At 40.7% G+C, this 27,500-nt stretch overlaps 1 protein-coding gene across 1 annotated transcript in view; it reads left to right on the top strand.

The window, feature by feature from the left end:
• LOC122810677 (vomeronasal type-2 receptor 26-like) overlaps positions 1-27,500 on the top strand; it is a 168,087-nt gene that overhangs the window by 3,280 nt on the left and 137,307 nt on the right. Inside the window, exon 2 of the mRNA XM_044082247.1 lies at positions 17,214-17,438. Coding sequence (XP_043938182.1) covers positions 17,214-17,438 — 225 coding nt within the window. The remainder of the gene's footprint in view (positions 1-17,213; positions 17,439-27,500) is intronic.

Genomic DNA, 27,500 nt, shown 5'->3' with positions numbered 1-27,500 from the left:
AGGAGTAAGATATTTTTTTATGTAGCTCTATTTTAGACCCTTTTCTAGTACTGCTTATACAGTCAGTGTAAAACTGAGAAAGTACCCCTCTGCCTGTAGTATTGCAATATTGTTTATTTGCTTTATACTGTAAGAATAGAATGTATGCCAGCCCAACACTTTGGTTATGCATTTGCTTATTAAGTTACTAACAAATTATGGACCATTGTCTGATATGATAATTGTTGGCCATTTTCAATGACAGAATATATCTATATATATATATATATATATATATATATATATATATATATATATGTAGTTGCCTTTGCTGTCTACTACTAGTAGTAGGTATTTGTACCCTCAAGCATAATTGATTTGAACTGTATGTATACTATAGCCCATCTACTGGCTGTACTTGATGTAACTGAGGATCTGATATTGTTAATCCTCATTCATTGCTTACGCATGGGTATCGGTTCAGAGCTCGGAACCAAGTCGGCCATTTTCCAAGCTCGTGTCAGCTTCAAACTCTCGAGCTAAACTATTACCCACAACCCCCCTCTCCCTGTTACCTCAGATTTCATTTGCCACGTTGCCATTCGGTTGTGTCAAGCTACATCTCTTGAGCTAAGTACATTCATTTGTTGTTTAATAGTTTTACAGATTACTTTTCTGTCAGGAAAGTTCATATTTTATTATCTCTTACCCTATCGCATCTAGCATTCATAATTTCTTTAGGTTTTTCTGCTTCTTTCTTTATCACTTTTACCGCAAGGTATTTTCTCTTTACCATCGTTGGTAATCTTTTTCCCTTTTCTCTCATATCTTCGGGTACTCTCTTGTACCATTGCTGGTATCTTCTCTATTAATTAATTAATTTGCTGTCATGGCAGATAAGAAAGGTAGTCTGGGGTTTAAGCAGTGTTCTGATTGTGGACACAAACTGCCAACTTCTGATGCACACTCTTTGTGTGTTTATTGTTTGGGAGCTTCCCATTTGTCTGTTGACCCATCCTGTACTATTTGTGAGAACTTTTCTAACAGAAACTTGATGGAAAGGAAAAACAAGCTGTTACTGAAGGGACTTTTAAAATCTCCCTTTTCAGATGCTATTTCTGGGTCAGAGGCCTCAACCCCTCCTAGAGCCCATAAGAAAACTTTGATGTTCCTACTAAGACTAAATCTTTGCCTTTGTCCCCGGCTGGGGACTCCCGCCATCCAAAACCTAAAAAGGCTAAAGATTCGGCTCCGGAGCTCTCTCAGTCAGTCCCAGTGCTTTTGGTGCCTAGACCTTCGGCACTAAGGCCTTCAGCTCCATTAGTGATTTTGGCTCCATCTTCTCCTGCAGCCTTCTATATATCGGCACCGAGGGGCTCCTTGGTGCAGACCATTACCACTGTATCGGCACCAACCATTCAGTTGGCGCAGACCTTAACCACGTCAGCTCCGAGATCTTCCTCGGAACCAACACCTTTATTGTTGACTCCAGTTTTGCCGGTTCCTGCTTCGGCACCGACAACCACTATGGCACCGATCCCTATGTCAGTGCAGACCATGACCTCAGCACCGATGACTTCTTTGGTGCAGACAGCAGTAGTCCAGTCTCTCTTGACACCGTTGTTCTCGGTGAGGTCAGATGAGATGGGTACCGAGTCTGCCTCCTCTGTGGACAAGCCTGTTTCTCCCTCAGTCTCCATGAGATCCACTAGAAGCCTTTTCGAACATGATGTGTTGCATCTTGTGGACCAGGTACTCTTGGCCAGAGGTATCCCACCCCTCAGGAATTATCTTTCCTTGGGAGGTGATCACCCATCTCCAAAGACCCGTTCTTATTCTCCTCCTTCATTGCCTTTGAAGTCCATGGATATAGCACAGTCTTCCCCTTCTGCTGTTCCCTTTATGGATCTCACTAAGGAACCACAGTTGCCTTCATGGCAGGAAAGTTTTGCTATAACCCAGGATGTCAGTTGTGACACACATAGTTTTCTGCTCCACAGCCATCCAGGGACTCTGGGTTGGCAGGCTGAGCCACTTAGGGGAGGGGTGACCCCTGTCTGAGACATGCACTCCTCTTTGGGTGGACCAGCCTTCCACCTGATGGAGAAGGCTTTCGCTGCTGCTGGTGATTCTGGACTGTCTATACCCCTGCCCTCTTCTGGTACACTGGTTTCACAAGTTGTACCTAGTGGACACCGGGTGCAGGGGCCGCAGGACATATTCCCTCAGGAATCCCCTTTTCTGCTGTCTTCTCCAGCTTCTCCCACTGAGGAGGTCCACCAGAAAAGTTCATGTAATAGGAAGCACATGGACTCCACAGAGCAGTCCCTCACCAAAGACACAGATTTCGATAAGGGGGAAGGATCCCCTCGGTCACCCTCTGAGTTATCCTTTGGTGATATCCTCGAAATCCTGAAACAGAGAGGTGACTGGCAGTCCTCTAATCTGACCTCTGAGGAATCTGTGTTCCTGCAGGCCTTTCATGCCCAGCCCCCCCTAGCTCCTGGGTTACTCCACCTGCTGATGAACTTGTCTGGCTCATCGTGCAGCATGCTTGGAAGGCTCCTGATACTGTCTAAGCTATTCCCAGAGGCCAGATAAGATCTTGTCCCCTCCTGCTTTGGATCCCCATTGGTCCAAACATCTTCCTGTGGATGCTATGGTGGTGGTGGCCACAACAAAAAAGGGTCTGGCAGAAGAAGAAAGCCAGACTGTCCATCCGCCTAACAAAGAGTCCTGGGCCCTTGACAGGATAGGGAAGCACACCTTTGCTTCAGCGACCTTTGCTATCAGGTCTCTGAATTATATGGCACATTTTACCAGGCTTCAGAGGGAATCTGGTTTCTGAGCTCTCTGAAACCTTGGCTGGTGCTTTGTCTGATGAGATCCAGGACAAAGTGGCCTCTTAGCTGGCCACCATTGAATCTATATCTAACTCCTCTATGTGACTGATATCTCACGCATCAGAAGGAGCTGCTAGAGCAGCGGGTTCAGCTGCGGTCTTGAGACGACACACCTGGATGCGCTTGTGCAACTTCGCGGAACCCTTTAAGTCTTCTTTTCTTAATGCCCCCATTGAGGCCTCCTCGTTGTTTGGGCCCAAAGTTAAAAGCACACTGGCCAGATGTGAACAGGACAGTAATACCCTTTCTGCCATAGGTGTCTGTTATTCTTCCCCGAAATGTGCTCTCTCCAGAAACCAAAAGACTGGGATGATATGGTTTAAGAAATCTCTGGGTATTTTCTGTGACACACAGGCCAAGTTCTCCCCCAGAGGCAGAGGGGGAAATTCACAGGGATGATGCTCCTTTTGGGGCAGAGGGGGTCCACGTAACCAGGGTTCCAGGGATTCTTTCCCTGGTAAATCCTACCAGAGCTCCTGAAGAGCAGCCCAACTCATTTCCTCTGGAGGTGGTTGGGGGACGTTTCTCCTTGTACCCTTCTGCCTGGCTAACCATCACCACCGATTCTTGGGTACAAAGGATTATAACCAGAGGTTATCATATCTCCTTCGATCTTTGTCCTGTCCCTTCAAAAAATCTTCCCGACGTTCCACCCAGTCAAACTAAAGAAGCAGCACTAGAGATTGAAAAGCTGCTAAGATAAAGAGTCATCCAAATAGTCCCTCCAGACCAGATAGGATCTGGATTCTACTCAAGACTACTTTTTGTGCCAAAGAAAACCGGGGACTGGAGACCAATTTTAGATCTCAGTGTATTGAACAAGTTTATGAGAGTACAAAAATTCTGGATGGTCACAATACAGTCTATCCTCCCACTTTTGGAAAAAGATGATTGGATGTGCTCTGTAGATCTTCAAGATGCGTACTACCACATAAACGTAGACAGGCCATCAAGACGATTTCTGCACTTCCGTGCAGGAGCCAGTCACTACCAGTTCAGAGTACTGCCCTTCAGACTCTCTACAGCCCCCGGAGTGTTCACAAAGTGCATGGCAGTTGTCACAGCTCACTTGCGACTTCAAGGATTCCAGGTGTTTCCATACCTAGATGACTGGCTCATTTGTGCCCCCATCAGATATCTACTGGAAAAAGCCCTGGCATACTCTCTCCTCACTTCTCAAAGGCTAGGCATAACCATAAACTGGCAAAAATCCAATCTCACCCCATCTCAGTCAACAGAATTCATAGGGGTTATCTTGGACACAAAAAACTGCAGAGCTGCTATATCAGAGCACAGAATTCTAAGGATAAAGCAACAACTACTTCCAATCCTTTCAAAGGAAAAATCCACGGCTCACTCGGTTCTACAGCTGTTGAGTTCCATGGCAGCCTCTATCACCATTATTCCCCTGACCATGTTTCACATGAGGCTTCTACAATGGCTACTGCTCACCCAATGGTATCCTTTTCAGAATCCTCTTTCAGCCATGATTCATGTAACCCACAGGTGCAAACAGGATTTAAATTGATGGATGGCACACAATCTCTCACAATGATCTCATCCCTTCTCCTCCCAGCAACCCAAGGCCACAGTGACCATGGATGCTTCCCTGATGGGGTGGGGGGGCTATGTTAGGGACAGACATTCCAAGGCACTTCGTCCAAACTGGAGGCCCATCTGCATATAGATGTTCTAGAGCTGAGGGCAGTGCTTCTGGCGTTGCAAGTATTTCATCCCCTGCTGCCGTCTGGGACAATTGTGATTCAATCAGACAACATGGCTGTGGTCTGGTACATCAACAAGCAAAGTGGAACCATATCTTACCCCCTTTGTCAAGAGGCCACAAGGATATGGCAATGGGCGATGGCTACCAAATGTTTTCTTCTAGTAACGCACATTCTCGGGAGTTCCAATGTGATAGCAGACAGACTCAGCAGGTGCATTCTTCAACCTCACGAGTGGTCTCTGAATCCCTTGATAGCAGTGAAGATCTTCCACAGCTGGGGCCGTCCTTGCTGTGACCTCTTTTCATCCCCAACCAATTACAAATGCAGCAACTACTTTGCCCTGATTCCCCCTCCGGGGCAGTCACCCAGAGATGTTCTAGCCCACAGTTGGCCCTCGGGTCTTCTTTATGCATTTCCACCCTTTCCCCTCATTCCCCAGTTTCTGAAGAAAGCCTGTCGATTGAAGAGCAAGGTGATCCTCATAGCACCATATTGGCCTCGACAGATTTGGTTCCCCTTCCTTTGGCCTCACCTAATAGATCGACCATGGATTCTCAATCCAACCCCGGAGTTGATCTTACATCCACAGAACCTGATTCATCCCAACTTGAACAGCCTGAAGCTCACGGCTTGGCTACTCCAATTCCCTTGATTGCCAGGCAGAATGATCTTTCTTTACCAGTATGTGATATTCTCATTGCTTCTCATAAGTCTTCCACTAGAATTACTTATCTGAGCAAGAATTACCTGTTGGCTGAAAGATAAACAAGTAGACCCCTTTTCAGCACCAGTGTCGATAATACTAGACTATCTGGCTGACCTGTTTCAATCAGGTCTATTGGCCTCTATCATTAGAGTTCACTTGGCTGCAATTTATAATTTTCATGAGGGTGCCCAAGATTCCTCTCTTATGTCCCATAAATTGTGCAAGACCTTCATAAAAGGTGTGAATCATGTGAAGCCACCTTTTACAGAACCTATTCAACCATGGAATTTATCATTAGTTCTACAAGCTCTGACAGTGTCACCTTTTGAACCAGCCTCTTCTTGTGACCTCAAGTATTTGTCATGGAAAACCTTGTTTTTGGTCGCCATTACTTCTGCCAGATGTATTTCTGAGCTTCAAGCTTTATATATCAAGAGTCCATACTTGATTTTTCATAGAGATGGAGTGTCTCTGAGAACTAATCTGTCATTTCTGCCTAATGTGATCTCTGAAATGTCCATTAATCAAGCCATTGAATTGCCAGTTTTCTTTCCCAATCATTCAAAGAGAGGAGAGCATTGCATACATACCCTAGATATACAGAAGCAAATCCATTTTTACTTAAACAGGACTAAACCTTTTCATAAAGCTGACCAGTTATTTTTGGGCTTTTCTGGACCTAGATTAGGATCTGCTGTTGCTAAGGTCACATTAGCTAGATGGTTGAAGGACTGTGTGACCTTTATTTATACACAACGTAATATCTCATTGCCTACTACCATGAAAGCTCATTTAACAAGGTCGGTGGAAACTTCTGCTGCCTTCCATGCCAGAGCTTCTTTACATGCCATCTGTGCAGCTGCAACTTGGGCTACTCCTCATACCTTCATCAATCATTACAAATTGGATTTGGCCTCCAGGGGAAGAGCATCTTTCAGTTCTATGGTGCTCAGGAATGTCCTTCCATGAGAGCCTCCCAGGAATAGAGGTAGCTGGGGACTCTGTCCAATGCATAAGGAATGAACAAGGATTAACAATATCAGATAATGAAGTTATGTCTTACCATAACGTTCCATCTGTATTGTTGATTCTTGTTCAGTCATTACGACCCTCCTTCCTTCCCCCTCCTGTGGTTTCTAGTGGATCTCACCATCGGGTTCTCTTAGGTTATTTGACCAGAGGTAGCCTCTACCTTCTTTGACTTGCAAACTCAATCTGAGGTAGCAGGGAGAGGGGGATTGTGGGTAAGAGTTTAGCTCGAGAGTTTGAAGCTGACGCAAGCTTGGAAAATTTTCGGCTCGGTTCTGAGCTCGGACCCGATACCCATGTGTAATGACTGAACGAGGATCAACAATACAGATGGAACGTTATGGTAAGACATAACTTCTTTTTTTTTTATTTTTAACATTTACTTGTAAACAGATTATCAGTGACATGTATTCACAATTGTGACATTTTATTATAATTACCAATTTGTGTTGCATGTGAACAATTAATTATGTTTTAATAACAATAATGTTTTAGAAAAAACTCAAGCCACTTGTCTGGCAATCAGTCTTGTTTTTTACCTTATCTGCCCAACATTTTCTGTAACTATTCATCCAGGTTTGGGAAGGTCTTAGCTCATATTTTAGACTCTGTAGACCATAGTTAACCATTTTAGCATTTTTCCTTTAATCATCTATTAATACACTTGCAGCTTGATATTAGAATGCAGTTATAAAATGCTTATTATAATTCTAAGTATTTGTGATTTGCACAACTATGCATTTATACTACATAAATAGACATTATTTTACAATTACCTTAGATATTTTTGTAACTTGGATTTCAGTATTTGTTTATTTATTTAACTGCCTTGCCTTTCATTTTACAAAAACTGCTTGACAAATACCATCTGTGATTTTATTTCTTTTTAAAAGTGTCTATCAGAGCTTTAACTGCTTGGTGTGGTGTTACTATACAATTATAAAAAAATTGTAAAAAACAAAATATATATTAGCTTAACTAACACTTGTTTATATTTACATTATTTATATTTGCTGTTGTCTGCCTTTCATTCTTTTGCATTTTAACATATGTACTTTAGATGAAAATAAAATACATGCATGTCAATCTTTTGATTTCAGATCTTTATTGCTATTAAGTACTCTCATTTGATTTTTATGCACTAGAACTGTTTTGTTTACCTTTTGACTGTGCTATGAGAATGGCAGTCACATGCTCTACTTTACTGTAGTACTGATAAATGTCTTGCTTTAACTAAATGAAAGTTTTAAAACATTTGAGAATGATTTGTCTATACATTAGATCCTGCTATGTATGCTTAACCATTTTCAAAACACAAGTATATTGTAAACTATGTTTTTTGTACAAATTAGCTGTAGTTTCCTGCTCTTTTGCAATTTTTTAAGCTCAGTTGTTGTATGCAGGAAGTCAGTCTCTGTCAGTTCAGCTAATTTATTTTCTTTATCCTGTAACTGCTGTTCAATAGTTTTCTGTAATGTTGCATGGTCTTTCAGATATTTCTCAGTAACCTGTTCTGCTGAGTCTAAAACTCCTATGCACTTTTGAAAAAAAATGTTTGTATAACTTGTCTAAACTTTCTGAATTCATTGTGTCAGTCTTTTAGAAGTTTATTACATTATTTTGTAACAAAATGTACTAAAGGTTCTGTCAGTAACCGATTTGACTGTTGTTGCAACTCTGAAATAAACCTTTTATATGTGGTGACAGGACATAACTGTTCAACATCTGAATATAATGTAAACATATTAACTTTTTCTGGTTCTTTACCATTAAAATGTTCATCTGCACAGTCTAACCTTTCAATAATGGCATGCACTGTATTTTTATGACATTGTACACAAAAAGCAGTTGCATATGATTTACACAATAAACATTTGTCATACCACACATGGTTTTGTTTCAGATACCAGTCAAATATTGTAATCCATTTGCATAATGCCTTACTATCAACTTGCCCTAATAAGATTTTATATTTACTAATGTGTTGTGTATACCAACATTGCAGTTTACTCCATATTTTATCTGGTTGTTCTGCTACATTCAGAGTAAATCTTGGCTTACACCTGCTTGAATTCTGTCTAATAGCATCCATACAAAAAATGTGACACAGAAAAAGGTCTTGCCACTTAGCAAGAAAACAGGTGATTAATCTGTTGTTGCAGATGGTTGGAAATCCTTTTTCAGAGTCACTTGAGAAGCTGGTGAATTACAGCAGGCAGCAGGCAGCTGTAACAAGTAGAGAGTCACCTTTCTTGATGAATTTATGGCACTGTGACTCTCCTGCACTGCAGGCTCAATCTGGATTCAGACGTCTGAGAAAGTTTACTGCTCCAAGCTGCATAAACTGGAGTATTTCTGTTTAGAATTTACACCTATGTACAGATGTTAGTTACTGCAATTTGACTGACGTGACCCTCTGCATGCCTCATCCTACTCCCCCCATTTTTAAATGCAGGCTAGGCTTGCCATTGAAAAAGTAATTATCAAGGTGCTGCTTACTGTGCTGGAACTAAAGTCTTTTTAATACACTAAGTCTTATTGGCTGGGTTCTGCTGAAATCAAAGTCTAGTTATAGTTGCATACACAGTCTGTTACCCACAGAAACTTATAAAATGTACACTGATGCAGCACCAAACTCTGTCACTTTAAGAGCAGTAGCTAATAAATAACTTATTCTTATAACAAACCACATGGACTACTGTTGCAGCTTGAGTTACATTGTACCACTTTACTTCTTGATCAGCATGAAAGATATTACATTACCTCGGAACAAGTGTGTTCCTACGCAAATACATTTCTTAACAATTTCATTTGCTGTAGTCTTTTTATGGTGTTTTTTACATCCTGTTTTTCTTTTTGGTATTCTATTTTGGACTTTGTATGAGAACATCTGTTTGCTGATGTTTGCAGAAAAGCATGTAATACAATTGTTTTCCATCCTGCAGAGAAACAATGCTGATATTGTCTTTAAGAAAACATCTTGTGGAAAAAACACATACAAATGCTGACTTTATAAAAGCATGTCCATTCAAACTTCCTTGCTTGATGTTGTTTATGACAAAAACATGTACAGATTGTTTTCCTGTTAAGAGCATGTCCATTCTTTAAGGAAGCAGCTCAACTTTCTTGCTGACAGTGTGACATGCATACAAAATTATTTTTTTACATTGTTGCTGAGTCTGTAAGGAAACATGTGCATTAAGAAGATTCTTTATTTTTCAAGGCACGGTCATTTATTATGGATGCTAATTACATATTGCTAAACTCTGTTTCTACATTTATGCAAGCTTTATTTTATACCTTATTTATTTTGCATATTTGTAGCAGAATTACTTTCAACCTTAATACAGTCTAACAATGGGTAGTGTATTGTGTAAATGGTGTCTGATGTAGTGTGTGGATTTAGGTGGAATTTAAGGTAAGTGAGTGTTTTGTAAGGGTTTTGGGTAGGTGTTTGCATGCATGTGAGTGTGTTTGTAAGTTGTACGTATGGGTTAGGGTAGGCAGGTAAAAGTATGTTAAAGTGTTGGATGTGGTGGTGTTTGCATATGTGTGATGTGTGTGTGTGTGTGTGTGTGTGTGTGTGTGTGTGTGTGTGTGTGTGTGTGTGTGTGTATATGTGTGCATGCGTGCAAGGGACTGTAGAATACCTAGGTGTGAGTGATCTCAGAGTTAGTATATATAAGTATTAAATTATTTGTGGATTATCTGATGAAGGGTTACACCCGAAAGCGCTCATAGTATACTTTTATTGTTTTTTAATAAATATTGCTGTGAAACATTGGCCTGGTGGTTTCTGCCTTTATTTTTACCTCTATACCATAAACAGTTAGGGACAGAACTACTACAGGAGGGCCAGCCAGTTGATTATGGGTCAAGAGCTCTGACATGTGCAAAAGCTAGATATGTGCAGACTGAGAAAGAAATGCTAGCTTAGCTGCAGTGCTTAGATCTTATAGATTCCATTGTTACATGTTTCTCATGCATATTACAGACAGGGATAAGCCTTGTTTTACAAGGATGGGGAGATATACCTGTCACTCCAAACCATTCTATTGATGTTGCAGAAGAGGATTAGATGCCTGGACTGAGAATTTCTGATGTAATTTGTCTTGCTGATGCACAGTAAATCCATCAGTATTGGGTTGAAGGATGCCTTGATGGTCAGATACAGGTAACTTCTTAACAGTGTGCTGGATACCGAGTATAGTGATAAGGCTTTGAGGCAGTCCACAAAGAACATATTGTTTGCTTCTTGTATCATTTTAATAAGGTATGTCTGTTGGCTTTCCATTTGTTGCATGTGTCTGTACAGATACATGTCAAAGGGACCATTATACTCAGTGACTGGCATAATGAGCGTTAAGTAAAGAGGGACAATAGCATCTGTAGATCTAGATGCAGTCCATTGTTTTATAAGCTTCACAATGTAGAATGGCATTATTATGAAAGTGTACACATTGGTGAAAAGTTAGGTCACTGTCCACTTAAATTCCCAAATGCCAAACAACTAGATCAGATCTTAGGGGTGCATTATCAGCTGGTAACTTCCCAAAGGATATAATAATGCATTTTTTTGGCATTTAGTATCAGTTCATAATTTTAGCATCAGTTATTTATTTAGGAGAAACCTTCCTTAGAAGGATGGCTAAGTAATTTGGGAATTCAATGATTGGTCCTAGCTTGTAATCATCTGAAACTTAGTCATCTAGAGCCCTTAGATATTGGCTTTTAAATCAGAGAAGTAGATGGTAGACAGGACAGTTTCCAGCACTGAAACCTAGGGGACTCCAATGGTGAATAGATTTCTTTGTGAAGGTAGCAGCTGCCTCTATTATAATTTCTGCATTCCATTTGTGAGTCAGTTGGCAATCCAACAGGTGATGTAGGAGTTTGTTCCCATTTTACTTAGCTTATCTAGTCAAAAGCTTTGGCCACGTTGAGGTACATGGTGTGTAGCATTTTACCTTTATTGATTGTTTTGCTCACGTTTTCAAACAAGGCCACCATACTGAGTAAACATGACATGTACTTAATGAATTCAAACTGAGACTGGTCCAGTGTTTGGAGCTTCCTTATGTCCTTATTGATTAGTTGCATGATAAGTCTTTCCATGGCTTTGCAATTGTGGCTTGTCAGACTTGGTGTGTAATTGCCTGGGTCTGAGGAAGGTTCTACCTTATGCAGGGGAATGCCTATAGCTGTTCTCCATTCATTTGGTGCAAAGCCGGTATGGATGCCAAGATTGAACAGTGTTGTTAGAGGACAGGCTAATTTGTTTCTCATGTTGTTTAAGATTCATCCACTGATATTGTCAGAACCTGCCAATGCAGTATTTTGAGCTTGGCCTTTTCTGATAGCTAGAGGCAAGTCAATCAGGTATATCTTGTGGTACAGATGGAACGGAGAGAGGTTAAAAAAATTATATTGCATTTATTGGCTAGCAGGTTTGCTATTTCTTTATCTACAGTGCAGGTAACATTGGTCATAATCAGATTAGTGCATTGCTGCATTGTGCTTCTGAGATTACAAACCTAACTAAAAATTGCTTATGACTATCCTTGGCTTTGGTGGCTATTTTACTCCAAACTTGGCTTTGTTGGGTTTAATTAAGCTTCTGAGCTGTTTTCTTCAGAGACGCAGGCTTTATCATTCTGGGAAATACTTTTGTTACTTTTGGTCAAAACTCTCTTCCTTTTATTGTAAAGCTTGTTGATTTTTATGGTTCTACTATGAGGACTTGATTATTTTGAGGTTTGCCCTTCCACTCTGGAATCATAGATAAACTTACTAAGCTGGGCATAAATCCCTATGTCACTCGATGGGTTGCCAACTGGCTTACCGACAGAACTCAGACTGTAAAAGTAGCAGACTCTGAATCCAGCTCCAGACAAGTGACAAGTGGAGTACCTCAGGGTTCAGTCCTGGGACCACTCTTGTTTGGCATCTACTTCTCTGAAGTACAAGCCAACACTAAGGGACTCTGGCTAACAAAGTTTGCAGATGATGGCAAACTGGGAGCCATTATTGAATCCCCAAATGATGTGGATATTCTACAAAAGGGCCTTACAGAAACAGATGCCTGGTGCCAGAGCCATGGGCTCAAGCTTAATGCCAAGAAATGTATAGTTCTCCCCTTTGGAAAAAAACATGTACCCATGAACTACCACATAGGTGGCAGGACATTAAACATCGAAAGTGTGATGAGAGACTTAGGGACTCAAGTGGACAGTGGTCTCACTTTCGATAACCACATTGCCACAACAGTCAGGAAATCCTTCTATGTGGCACACCTCATCACTAAGGGCTTTTCATCCAGAAAAAAAGAGGTCATTGTCCCACTGTACTCATCCCTCATTAGACCCATTATAGAGTATAATGCCCCATTTGGTATGTACCTCACAAGACATCTGCAACAGCTGGAAAGGCCACAGAAATACCTCACTAAAAGAATCACAGGCCTAAAGCAGATGCCATATGCTGACTGTCTAAAAAAACTCCAGCTATACTGTGGCATATCGTCTACTCAGAGGCGATCTCTGCTTAACATACAAGGCCATGTCAAACCCTGAGCTGTTGGACATGCTCCACTTAAAGAAATCCCAATCCCTCAGAGCCACACGCTCCAGGGATCTAAACCTTATCATCACAATGAACAAAACATGCTGGAGGGATATGTTCCTGACCCAGAGACTCCCCATACTCTGGAATAGACCGCCCATACATGTCATGCAGAGCGCCTCATTGGCCCTCTTCAAAAGGAACCTTGATGATTGGATAGGAGATAGGAAATTTACCCCGGGGATTATGTCATTCACCCTGCTAGACAGGGGCCCAGAGAAGTAAATATTGTGGGAAGAAATTTCCAGGGAATTGTTATGGCTAGGCTTGCATAGGCCTTAGGGCCGATAGCCTAGTACCAACCTATGAACCTATGAACGTATGAACTTGTTCCTATAGGATACAACATCTTCAATGCAACACTTTTCATGTATTTGTTGGAATTAATTGGGTTTGGTAGAGATTTGAAACTTGCCAACATATTAGTAGGAGTAGGTATATTGTCTTAAAGAAATTTCTAAAGGTATACTGGATGGAAGGGGTCTCTGGTTTGGATTTAATTTCAAATGAGTTGGTTTAATGGTCAGATCTAACAATTTTTTCTTTATTTTATTTTACATTTTTATTTTTTTATTTTTATTTTTATTTTTCATTTATTTACTGGGAAAGTCTGACTGGGTTTTTCCGGAGGCATGGGGAGAATAGCTCTTACACATAAAACAGACAAAATATATATGAGAACATTATTACAAAAGCAAGTTGGTCCATAAGTAAATAAAAATCTTATAACAATAGTTAAAGGAGAAAAAGTAAACGTTTTTCAGTGTATACAAGCATAGTGACAAAATAGGAGGTTAACTGTTTGAGTGAAATAGAAATAGACATAATAGTATTTTGTCAGGTTTAAAGTGCCATTGGATAGGAGTGAAAACAGAAAGTTAAGTATAAGCAGAAATGAGGAGAAGAAATGTATCATTATGTCAAGTAGAAGGTACAAAGTGCAGGTAGAATCAGGTATAAGGTAGAACAATGCTAACAAATTATGGGTAAATGATGTATACAGACTAGAAGAATGTTTTGTCTATAGCGACTGCTTTATTTGAGAGATAGAGTTATGAATGGTGATGGGAATATTATGGCTAGTAGAATAGTAGAGTGAAGGAAATCAGGAAGATGGTATTTTCAAATATGTTAATAGATTCTTATAGGGTGTTAAAGTAATGGGAAGGAAGTGTAATAATTCTGGATAGTAGAAGTAAAAAGAGAAAAAAGTGTGTTTTATCCTGGAGAATTACATAAACAAAGCCATTTGTTTGTCAGATGGTCTTTGAGCATTGTTTAAAGTGGGTAATATTAGTTAAAGTTCTGACTTCTAGAGGAAGGGAGTTCCAGATTTTGGCTACATAACTGGAGTAGAGAGCATCACCTGGGGAATTTGTAGATTTGGTAACTATTACTAAGGATTTGTTGACAGAGCATAATATTCTATGGTTAGAATAAGGTTCTAGTAGGTCTTGTAGGACAGGTGCTTTGCCTGGCTGGTTAAGTAATTTGTGTGGCATTGTCAGCTAGTTGCAGTGAAGAAGATGTGGGAATTCTAAGCAAGATGATATTTTTAGTACTAGACAGTGGTGTGTTCTGTATGGGGGAGTCAGCAGCCAATTTAGCTATTTTGCAATAACATGTTTTTAGTTGGGTCTACATCAGTTCAATGAAACAGCACATCATCGAATACAACAACCTCGAACTTCTAACCACAAAATCTAAAAACATCGAAAGCTCAGAACAGCAAACGTTTTCCATGGGAAAAAATTCACTGTTCTGAGAAACACACACACAACACAAGCACACCAAAAAAACAGCAATCCACACACATACACTTAAAATCCTGCATCTAACCCTACACTAAACTGTACATACAGTACTATCTATCCACTATCCTTAACCCAAACCCTAGCCCTCAGTTCCGTCACTATCACACACTTACCTCACCCGCGCCCTAACACTAACTCACATACCCCGCCCTAACCCTAAAGTCTGTCACTATCGCACACTCACCTTACCCGCGCCCTAACCCTAACTCACATACCCTGCCCTAACCTTAAATTCTATCACTATCACACACTCACCTCACCCGCACCCTAACACTAACTCACATACCCCGCCCTAACCCTAATGTCCACACAATTGCACACTTACCTGAACCCAACCCGTAACTTTCCACCACAGTGCTGAAAATAGTGAAGCCACAGAAAAAGACAACCAAATTCTTTCCCTAGGAAAATATTTGGCTATCTGCAGCTTATATATTTTCAGCGTTCGCTGTTTTCAGGTCGATATTAGACCATTCGAAGTATTAATCACCTCGATGATCTAATATAGACCCTTTTTAGTTTACATAGGTCAGATTTTCTGAGGTTCATGAGTATGGGTGAGCCATAAAGAAGTCTTGAAAGTAGGTGAGTTCTTGCAATGGCTACTTTGGTATTGTTGGTTAGGAAATGTTTGTTTTTATATAGAGTACCCATTTTTTGTGCACTTTCTTAATAGTTTGTGATATGTGTTGGTGGAATCTCATGTTGTAATCAATGATGACACCTAGGAGTTTGGTCTGTGTAACAAGTTCAGTTGTTGTGTTACCTGCAGCAATTATGGAAAAGTTGGGTGTGGGGGGGGGGGTCAGTAGCTCTAGTAGGGTGGAAGATTATTAGCTTGGTTTTATTAGGGTCAAGTACAAGTTCTGAATTGGAAAGCCATGCTTCCACTGCTGTGAAGGATTTTTGTGTTTTTTTCCTATAGTTCTTGAAAGGTGTGGGCTGCATATATTAGTGTGGAGTCATCTGCATCTGCATATTGGATGAGAGTAGCTAGAGAAGTAGGTGTGTTGAGATTATTAGTGAAGATATTGAAAAGGGGACTAAGAATGGAGCCTTGAGGCACCCCTAATGTGACTGGCAGTAATGTAGAGATGTCTTGTGACAACTTTACTGCTTGATGCCAGTTAGGTAGTTTTGGAACCAAGAGAGGGTAGATGAGCTAAGATTTAGGCAGGAGAGGACTGTTAGAAGTTTTGTATCTGAGACCGTATCAAAGGCTTTGAACATATCAAGGAAGGCTGATGAGACTATTTTGCCTTCATGCCTATGTAGGTTGATTGGGTTGGTGAAGCTTAAGAGGGCAGTAGTTGTACTGTGATAAGGTCTGAAACCATGTTGGGAGCTAACTAGGAGATTATTGATTGAGAGGTAGTGCATAAATTGAGAATGTATGCACCTTTCTAAAATTTTGGATAGAGGAGATAATATGGCAGTAGATCTATAATTTGATAGTTCTGTTGAAATGCCTCATTTGTTGAGAGGAATTAAGAGATTTTCCAGAGATGTGGGACTTGGTGTTCAGTGGTTGATCTGTTGATTAGAATTGATACCGGGTAGGCTATAGCATCAGCTGACATCTTGAGATATTCTGTTGGGAGGTAGTCAGCTGCAATTGTTGTTGGTTTCAATTTTTTAATCAATTTTTTATGGTATTTGTCGAGACAGGATGGAAGGAGAAGGTGCTGTTGTTTCTAGTTTCTCATAGTGGTGAAGTCTGTGGTGGTGAACTGTTATTTTTGGATAGTGCTAGGATACTTTTGGTGACATATCTGTTAAATTGTTCAGCAGTTGTGCCCAAGTTTGGGGTGGTTGTGGGGGGTGGGAGAGATGTCTGTCTGGGGTATAGGATAGTTTTTGATAGCTGATCAGAATTTATGTGGGTTGTTTTGATTTGTGATTTGCATGTTGGTATAGTATTTTTTTTATCTAGCTTGACTTGAGTTTTGGCTTTGTTTCTGAGTTGCTGGAATGTTAGTCGATTTTGCAGAGATTGAGTGGTATTCCATTGTTCCGAAGCACATTACTACAGTGGTTATCATTTGGACTCATAGGCTTTGGTTTTCTTGTTGAAATACCATTAGTGTATGTGTGTGTGTGTGTGTGTGTGGGGGGGGGTGTAATGCCCTGAGGTAAACTGGCTTTCCACCTACAAATGGTTATTGACATTTTCCTGATACTTGTTGGAAGGGACCGCCACTCTCAGATGCAATGAAGAGCTGAAATAATAATATCAGTATTAGAAAATGAGCAACTACGCTATTGCCTAATGTACTCAATATTTTTATGAGTAATTTTGATTGTACAGTACATTTTGTCTCTGCAATAACTCATTGCTGCCCAAAGAATGCCAAATGTTTGACATCTACATTCACTTTGTTTGATAATAAAACAGTCTATTATCTTATGCTAATCTGTTTATTATTCCATTTAGGTTTTGAATTATTTGAAGAATGTCTATTTTTACTCTAGCACTGGAGAAGAAATACTGTTTGACATTAATGGAGATGCAGTTGCTTTATTTGATGTTATCAATGTGCAGATATTTCCTCATGGAGACTTCAAGTTAGTAAAAGTGGGAAAAATAGACATGAGGGCTTACCAAAACAAAATCACAATCGATGTGAACAACATCTTGTGGAATGGCAACTATATTCAGGTAATCTATATTAGATAATTGCACATTATTAAATTCTGGCATATAAAATCAGTATATTGGATAGGTGTATTTAATGCAGACAGCTCTTATTTATTGGTGTCCTTTATTTAAAAAAAAATCTGCATTTGGTGGATATGAACATGGACAGAATTTTATGCATACCTTCATTTTTAACTGTTGAATAGCTTGAAGAGGTGATAAAGTATCAAATAGATATAGATTAATTCACCTGTACAGCTTTGTCTCTTGACTTGGAGGAGATAGCACTCTTGTTCTGGACCTTTTCCTGTTGATATGCCTGGAAAAGAACAGGAATGTCGAAAGTCATTGGTTAAGGATCCAGCAGTTTGATTTTTTTTCTTTTTCTTGTAGCTAGAAGTCTTCTAGAAGGCAAATGAAATGAAGTAAATAAAAACAGTCCTCAACTTTAATGTTCTTGTGATGCTGTGGGATAAATGCACCTCAGATGACCTGTATTCATTTAGCACTATGGACGGATGTCAGAGGGGACACAGGTAGTTTGGAATGAAAAGCTGATATCAATGTCTCCATTCTGGGAGGAGGGATGCAGGCTAGGCTCCCTGTGATAGCAGCATTAAAGGTCTGTCAAGCTTGGTGTTGCATATGATGTATCTGTCCTGGTCAGGAGGTTGTGCATGTGTGGAAGTGCACATTTATCTCCTAAAGATAGTAATTGTGAATCTCGTAAAGCTGCTGTGAGGTGGTGGTGGAGGTTAAAGCATATTCTCCAGCAGCAATATGATGCCAAAATAGCTTTCTGAATCTCTGGCCTTGGAAAGGATTAGGTTAATTATGATTGCGTTAAAGGTGGGTCCTGTAGACCTGATGAATGAAGAGAGGAGCTGGTGGCAGTTGATAGTTGTGGATAAGGAAAAAAAACAGGGACTACTAACAATTCTTCATTGCCCTTTAATTTACCACTGTTTTGGGCTGCCATTTGCTTAGCAAGTTAGAGCTAAAATGTGAAGGGCCTAATTAAGTCAAAAGAAGTGTGTGTGTGTGTGTGTGTGTGTGTGTGTGTGTTTGTGTGTGTGTGTGTGTGTGTGTGTGTGTGTGTGTGCAAGTGCGTGCGTGTGTGTGTGTGTGTGTGTGTGTGTGTGTGTGTGTGTGTGTGTGTGTATATATATATATATATATATATCTACAGAGAGAGAGATTGTTTTATTGTAATGAAGTACTAGTTCATATTTATTTGCAGTAAAGAATGATTAGGAAAGAAAAATACAATTCATACAAAACAATTCAGTCTGCAATAAAATTATCTTCTCATCTCAGGTTAGCTTTTTACATTAAAGTCCAAAGCAATCTTACCCATAGGGTTTTGGCACAGCAGCTAGCAAAATATCTGAACAATACTTACAGAGACTTCATAATAATAGAGCAGGTCTATTTTCAATGCCACAGAGAGGGCTGAACCAGAATATCTTACCCTTCCACACAGGCAGAGATAAATCCAGTTGGCTTTTTCTCTAAAACGTTTAGCTCCTTTCCATCAAGGAGAAGTTAGTTTCTTGGCTAACATCCTTAAAAAGATCATCCAACACTAGGCTACATAACCCTTCTGAGCTAGCATATTTAATGCAATCAGTCTCACTATGTTACAATGACCCTGCTCCCCAGGGTGGAACCATAGGTTTGAGCCTCAGCAGATAGAATGTATGCATGGGAAAGCCCATCTGCATTCTGATGGCTGCAGACTGGCTGATATGTTACCTTGAAGCTGAACGTTTGGAGGATCATTGCCCACAGAGATATCTTTGGGTTGGCGTCCTTGTGTCAGAATAATCATTGAGGGGTGCCTGATCTGTGATGAGTATAACCTAGCTCTTCAGAAGGTAATATTTCAGAAGCATTAAATGCTCTCTTTCTATAGTTTATGGAATTTCTCAGTATTACAAAGTTTCCTACTAATACGGCAGAGCAGTGGTCATCTCCATGGAAAACCCGAGACAATTTTGCACCTATACCTGCCTCCAAGGCCCCTGAAACATCAGAGGCTATAAATACGGCTCCAGGAGTGGTATATTCTCTAGATGAATAAAGACTTGTTCCATTGCATTTGTCTACCACACCATTAATGGAGCTGAACCTTTAGCCAGGTCAGTCAGCAAACAATAAAGCAGTTCTAGAAAAATTATGACTAAATTTCTGATAATGGCTATCCTGACCCAGAAAAGCATTCATTTGCATTCAGTTTTTGAGATGGACCTCTTTTGCACTGTTTGTACTTTTTCAGCCTCTGGTATCACAGGCTATTACATAGCCCAGAGACTGGGCTTCTGACATGCCTAACATGCACTTAACTGAATATGCCAATGGTCTAGCCTGATGCAGAGACTATACAATCACTTTATCTTTGGGCAGATGGCTCTTCCAGTGTTCAGAGAATATTACAAAATCATAAAAGTAGAGTGGTGCTTATCAAGTGTGGCATCTAAAAATTTCATCCATAAGCTCTTCACATTTTGCAGAGACTCCATGGAGGCAAAAGGGCCACTTTCTAAAGTGTAAGAGCTGATCACGTGCAAGAAATGCCATTTTTATCATAAGTATCTAGGGCTAGTGTCCTGGACTAGTGGAATTTACCAACGGCTTTGGTTATGTTGAAACTGGACAGAAGTTTAGCCTTCTCTCATTTTGCAATCGGTTCATCCACTCAGGGTATAGGATATGGCTTCCTGAAGACTTTGCAAAGCCATGTCACCCCATGAAGATGAAGGAAGAGAACCATGGGACCATTCTATTCATGCTGGTATTCTACAACCCCAAGTTTAAGCATTTTTTGTACTTTGCTCTATTGCTTGGTACTGAGACTCTACTCTGGTATTTAATAGGGTTTAATTGTACTTTATCTCCAGGCACAATTTTTGTGTTGTGCTGATTTAAACTGGTTTTATCATGCAACTCTGAAAATATGTCCTTATTTTTGAAGAAACATTTATTCACTTCTTCATGAGACACTGATAGCATCTCTCATATTTTGAGTTCAGAGAACCTTATTTTTCCCTGTAAACACTTAATACAGAAACCTTAATAGAAGTTTCTGTCCAGAGCTGTAGAACACTTGTGTGATACAGCTGTTACACTTTTCTTTTCCCCCTTGTCCTCACTTATTTTCTCCAAACTGCAAATGTCTTTTGCCACTTTGGAAGGAACTTCTTTTTCAGCACTGTGTACACATACAACTACCAATGTCTCCTGCTTTGAACTGTCTCAGACAAGCATTACTGTCAGACATTCTTTATTGTGCTTGTTGTATCCGCTCAATATGCTCTCTTGCTGATGGTAACTCAGTTGTGAACTTGTCCTGCGGATCAGAAAAAAATGTCCTATTACATTTTGTTGAGTCTGTCAGGCCTTGATGATGTTTGCTAATAATACGTATGGTATGAATCCATTTGACATTTGGGGAACTTTTCTCTCTCAGCAAAGAAAAAGTAAAGGGTTGGGAGGTTGGCTTAATGGCTAAGGTGTTCGCCTTACAAGCATAAAGTGCAGGGTTTGAGTCTCACGAGATAATTGGCTAGTCTTAAAATGTCTCCCAAGGGCAGTTAGCTTAGTACTAACCTAGTAGCAGTTGGTCACAATAATTTTCCTTTCTGTCCCTACAGACTTTTGCAAAACATATTTTAATGTTTTGTTGAAGTGTTTATTTTACCAGTCTGCTTGAGTAAGGTATGCAGATGTCTCTGGCTTTTTCACCTTCAATGACATGGTTAATGCATCACTCTCAGTGTGAATGGGGTACCTTGGTCATTAAGAATTTCTCAGGGAATTTCAGCCCTAGAGAAGAACATTACTAGATCTTTCACTATGGACTTTGCATTGACTATTCATATGAGTCTTTCCTCAGCAAATATTGTTGAATAGTCAATGTTTACTAGACTATATTCTGGTGGGCATTATTTGGTTTCACAAGTAGACCCACAATGTCCATTGCTGTACATTTAAGGGTACTTCTACAATGTGCAAAGCTAGCAAAGCATTGTTACATTTTGGGTTTGGTTCTGGCCTTTTACACTAACCCTCTGCACAAAAGTTCTCTAAGTTTTCAAGATTCAGGTAAAATAAAATCTATCAAAAATCTCTAGGGTTTGGTTTGTCCATTCCTAAATGATCATCCAAAATGTGTCTCTGTATTAATTTCACTACAAGTGTTCTAAAAGGTTTCAGAATTAATAACTGGCCTGGTGCCTGCTCCCTTTCTTTAGTTAGTCTGTATACCAGGTCATTTCTTAGCTTGAAGCAGGGGTATGTAGGGGCCATAATTTGTTCTTTTGGTTTCCTTTGCATTCTCTCTGTATTATCTTTAGGGTAATTATCTTCCTATTGATCTTTCTTGAAATTAATATGACCTATCTGGCGGTCAGCTAAGTCAGTGTTTCCCTCAGTATTTGGACATGAAGTGGAAGGAGTGGCATCTTATTCTACAAGCACACAGGGAACCAAAAGAACAAGCATGCCTCTTGAATGGACAATAGCAACTGTTATCCCATCTGCATAATAGTGGCTCATCTACAGACCCATAAGTCTCACTAGTCTCATATACAAAGCCATCAAAAGAATTATCATGGTGATCAATAATGACATGGGAACTTCCATACACTAGATTCAACAGAGTTTGGTTTCATCTAGGGCATGTCATGCTTACTGAGCCTTGTGGACTTTTTTGAGAAAATCACCAAAGCAATGGACTAAGGTCAAAGCAGTTCACACTGCCTACCTTGACCTGGCCAAGGCATTTGACATAATACTCCACTTGGGCATTGTTGAGAAACGCATAAGGCTAGGTGTAAACTCTTATGTCACCAATGGTTAGCCAGCTGCCTTATAGACAGGACACAGGAAGTCAGAACTGGAGAAACCACTTCTACAATGAGGCCAGTCACCAGTGGAGCCCTTCAGGGACATGTCCTGAGACCTCTCCTTTTTGGCATCTACTTTTTTGAAGTCAAAACTAACATCAAGGTCCTCTGGCTGACCAGATTTGCAGATGATTGCAAATTAGGAGTAGTCATAGATATCCCACATCGATACTAATGTCCTCTAAAAAGGGCTGACACAGACAAAAGGAGTCAGAGCCATGGACTAAAATGAAATACCAAGAAATGTATAATAGTATACTTTGGGAAGTCAGCCACCCCTGCAAACTATCGTATTGACAACACAGCCCTAAATGTTAAACCAGTAATCAGGGACTTGAGAAAATGCATAGGTTCATAGGTTCATAGGTAGGTACTAGGCTATCTGCCCAAGGGCATTTATAAGCCTAGCCAGAGTGTGTCGGCTTTTGCCACCCCATTGATTAATTAACTGATCCTCTGTTAAGCTGAGCCAATGAAGTGATCCCAGGGGTGTATTTTCTGTTACCCATCCACTCGTCAAGGATTCTATTGAAGAGTGTTAGTGAGGGGGTCTGCCTAATGTAGTTTGGAATTTTGTTCCAAAGCATGGGGAGTCTCTGTGACAGGAACTTATCCCTCCAGCATGTTCTATTTATTGTTGTGGCAAGGTTTAGCTCACTAGAGTGCATGGCTCGCAGTGACTTGGATTTCTTTAGGTGAAGCATGTCCATCAATTCTGAGTTGGACATGGCTTTGTAAGTCAGGCAGAGATCACCTCTGAGTAAGCGATATGCAACTGAGTACAGCCCAAGTTTTTTCAGTCGGGCTGCATAGGACGTATGTTTGAGGCCAGTAATCCTCTTGGTGAGGTACTTTTGTGATCTCTCCAGCTGTTGAAAGTGTCTTGTGAGGTACATCCCAAATGGGGCATTGTACTCTATGATGGGTCTGATGAGTGACGAGTAGAAGGGCACTATAACCTCTTTATTTCTAGATGTGAACCCTTTAGTAATTAAATGGGCCACATAGAAGGATTTCCTAACTACTTTGGCAATATGATTGTTAAAGGAGAGATTACTATCTACCTGGGTCCCCAGATCTCTTATTACCTCTTCTGTATTAAGGGGGCTGCCTAATTTGTGGGTATTTTGTTTTTCCCAAATGGGATGACTATGCATTTTTTGGCATTTAGCTTGAGACCATGACTTTGACACCAGGTGTTCATCTCAGTAAGGCCCTTTTAGAGGATGTCGTCAGCTGGAGAGTCAGTTATGGCTCGCAGTTTGCAGTCATTGGTGAACTTGGTTAGCCATAGTCCTCCTGTGTTTACCTGTACTTCTGAGAAGTATATGGCAAACAGTAGGGATCCCAAGACTGGGCCTTGAGGGACACCACTTGTGACTGGTTTAGAGTCAGACCTGGAGCCCACTATTCTTACCGTGTGAGTTATGTCTGTAAGCCAGTTGGCAACCCATCTCATGGTGTAGGGGTTTATGTTCAGGCTGGTGAGTTTTTCTGTAATACCCGAGTGGGGAATGATGTCGAAAGCCTTGGCGAGGTAGGTCAAGGTAGGCTGTGTGAACAACCTTTCCCTCGTCTATGGCCTTGATGACTTTCTCGAAGAAGTCAACCAGGTTTAGTAGGCATGATCTGAACTTAACAAAGCCGAACTGGGTCGGGTCAAGTGTTTGGAGGTTCCCAATGTCTTTGTTAATGAGTTACAAGATGAAGAGCTCCATAGCCTTGCAGACCAGGCTAGTTAGGCTTATGAGGCGATAGTTACTAGGGTTAGTTGTGGCCCCTCCTTTGTGGAGTGGAATAACTGTTGCTGTGCACCATTCTATGGGCACATAGCCTGTGGAGAGGCTGAGGATGAACAGCGTGTTTAGATGGGGTGTTAGTTCATTCTGTAGTTCATGCAAGATGCAGCCTAGGACACCATCTGGCCTCATTGACACTGTGTTTTTGGCTTTTGAAAGGGCTATTTTCACCTGTGCATCTGTAATTTTTGAGACACTACACTTTTCCTGTATAGTTGGGGGCCCTTTTGGGGGTGAGAGGGGGGTGAAGTTTGCAATGAATCTGTCTGCCAGGATGTTGGCAATATCAGTAGGTTCAGTATATTTTGTGCTATTTTGCACTAGTTCAGTGCATATCTGCGAGATGCCACTTAGATTCTTAACATAGCTAAAGAAGGCTTTGTGGTTATCTTTTGAATCCTTGGCTATTTTTCTTTCTAAGTTAGCCTTGGATGATTTTATGAGGGACCTTAGTTTCTTACTGATACTGATCAGGGATGTCTTTCCTTCTTGGGATTTGCTTTTATTCTGAACTAGTTTCTTCCTTCTATTGTATAGCCTGTTTATGGCAGGGGTCCACCAGACTGGTTTCCTTCTCTTAGAGTAGTGAGTCTTGGTTTTGCTAGGGGATGGCATGATCCATGCATCCTTGTAGGTACTCAAAGAGTGCATTTGTAAAGGTTTCTGCATCTTGGGCAGCATTATCCTTTAGCATGGGGCTGTGAAACCTACCGCCTCTGTCTTAAGTAAGGTGAAGTTTGCTTTAGAACATTTTTTTACTGTGGTTTCCTTAGTTGCGGGTGGTGGTGGGGTGTGGACATCCAGAGTGATTAGTTTATGGTCTGATCTAACCAGTAACGGGTTGACCTCTGGTGTGGAACACCTGTCGCCCATGTTTTTTAGTAGGAGTAGTTTTCCCAGTTAATGGTAGAGTAATTGAAATCACCCAATATCAGGGTGTTTGGTAGGACCTTGATGTTTTCCAGTATCTCCAGATAGGTGGAGTGGCAGTCCTGGGTCATGGAGGGTGATCTGTACAGGCCACAATTTTCATTGCAGATTTGTCCAATGTTAGTTGCACATGGATGATCTCAGAGGCATCATGCTGCACCACTAACCTGGAGGTGTAGGTATCCTTGATGAATATGGATACACCCCCCCCTTTTGTGTTTTGGTCCATGTTCTGTGGCCAAAACGTGTGGTACGAGTTGTAGCCCAGTAGTGCTGGGGTGCTCTCTGGAGCCTTGAACCAGGTTTCAGTTACTGTACAGATGTCGACATTTTCCATACTAAGGAGTGCTTCGAGCGCATGCATTTTGAGATTTAAACTCCTGGCATTGAGTAGCATAACCCTCAGTTTTTTTGTTAATTGTGCTGTTTACAGAGGTGGGTTTGACTTTTGAGCCTTGCATAAAAAAGGCACTATGGGGGCAGCAAGAGCCTTGGCCAGTATCGAAAGCCTAGGGGTGACAGGTGCAAGCTGTCTCTTGCGAAGCAATGCGGCTTGCTGAGCATGCTGTCCCAGGCTGACAGACACTGGATCCCCTTGAATGACACAAGAAGCTTAGCCAATTGTTGAAATTGATCATTTTTTCTTTATACTGAGGTATCATTCCTGATGAGGGCAGGATGCTACTCAGGGTCAGGGTCATACCAGCCTGGGCTACATGATCAGAGAGCTCTTCCATGTCTCTTTTCATGTAGTCAAGGGAGGTACATCTCAGGTCATTCACACCAACATGAACAGTGACAGAGTCATGTTTGTACTTGTTCTGGAGTGACCTGAGTGCTTGTGTTATGTGGCGGATTCTGGCTCCCAACAGGCAGCTAACAGTAACCTTCTGCTTGTCCAGCCTAGTGAGTGAGACGTCAGTGTGCCTGACTATAGAGTCACCTATTACTAGTGTGTTAGGTATGTTATTTTTCCTTAAGGGCTGTGATTGTGCGGCACATTGATTATGTGTTTTATGTGTTGTCTGGTTTGTTGCGGGAGGTACAGGTTGTTTGGGTGTCTGCTTTGGAGGTCTCTGATGCTTTTGCAGGTTTTTATTTAGAGCCTCTGAGTATGATTTTGTGTTTTTATGTGTATTTTTTACCAGTGCTGGTTTAGTAGGTCTATGTTGTAGCTGGAGGTGTGGTGCAAGTGTTAACCTTCTTCTCTTGACTGTCTGTTCCAGTCTTGGGTGGAGACAGCTTAGCCTGCAATTTGGCTGCATAATTGCATCTCTCGCATATGTTAGTGTTTTGTAGTAGGATGAGAGGGTTGTCTGTGTACATGAGGCAGTTGCAACATTGCTTCAGAATACCCAGATTCACCAGCTGGACTGGAGAGTACACCTGAAATTGCCCTTTGGTCATGCCTGAATAGTAGGGTGAGCTGCTTAGTCGCTTGGCTGGTGAAGGGTGAATAAAGAGCCTTGCCCTGCTGGGCAATCAAATGTCAGGGTATATTAGTGCTTGCTATTAGGTCTGAGCAAGTGCTGGGCTGTAGGATGCTTTTTGAGTGCTTAGATTGAGAGTTAAACTAGTTTCAAGGGAAAGACTGAAGAGGAGACTTAGTGGAGCCGGGAATAATTTAACCCTAGTTAACCGTCACTGCCCGACGCACAAAACTATGCAAACGCAGTTTTTATAGCGGGGAAATGAAAGAGATAGAAATTAGCCCAAAATGGACAATAAACTACTAACTTCTGGGCTGGAACCACTCCTCCAGGGACAGATAAGCTGCTCAAAGCTCCCCTCTTTCACAGGTGAACAGAGAAACTTCCTTCTATCCAAGTAAGGTATGGGCAACTCAGAAACTTGTAACACAGCCCTGAATTCAGCACTAGCCTGAAAACTAGACTATACTAGCTTAGAAAGGCAGGAAACAAGGATTTTTTTTTTGTTTTGCTTTTTGAAAAGATAAGGCAAAAACAGTAAATGGGCAGTGCATGCACATTAATCTAGCCTTTGACCATCATGTGTATACATTAATGAGGAATTAATTCTATGCTGTGCAACACATAAACAAATGTATGGCATCTATAAATAAAAGCTTATTTATTATCCTGTGTGTACAAAATGTATTAGACCCATATGTGAGTAAAAATTTAATAGGGATGTCAGTCCCCTATATCCTGATGACTAATATTGTAATAATTCATTCCTAGATAGCAAATCAACCTCATTCTTAATCTGTAACTAGGTACTGAAAGCAATCATTTTTGGGGCATGATAGAATATTGGGTTATAGGCCATGTAGGGGCTGTACACAGTGCAAATACTTTATATCATATAAGTTATGCATTTTTCACACAGAATAATAATGAGTTCTTTCAAAATGTGAAATAAAACAGTGTAAGAAACTTCTCTGTGTGGAATACTTTCAGTCCATATATTTCTAGTTAATCACTGTA

The sequence above is a fragment of the Protopterus annectens genome, chromosome 9.part0 (genome assembly GCF_019279795.1).
Source record: "Protopterus annectens isolate FY-2018-M chromosome 9.part0, PAN1.0, whole genome shotgun sequence".
Lineage (NCBI taxonomy): Eukaryota > Metazoa > Chordata > Ceratodontiformes > Protopteridae > Protopterus > Protopterus annectens.
Note: the sequence above shows the minus strand (reverse complement) of the source record. Positions and strands in the feature narration are given on the sequence as shown.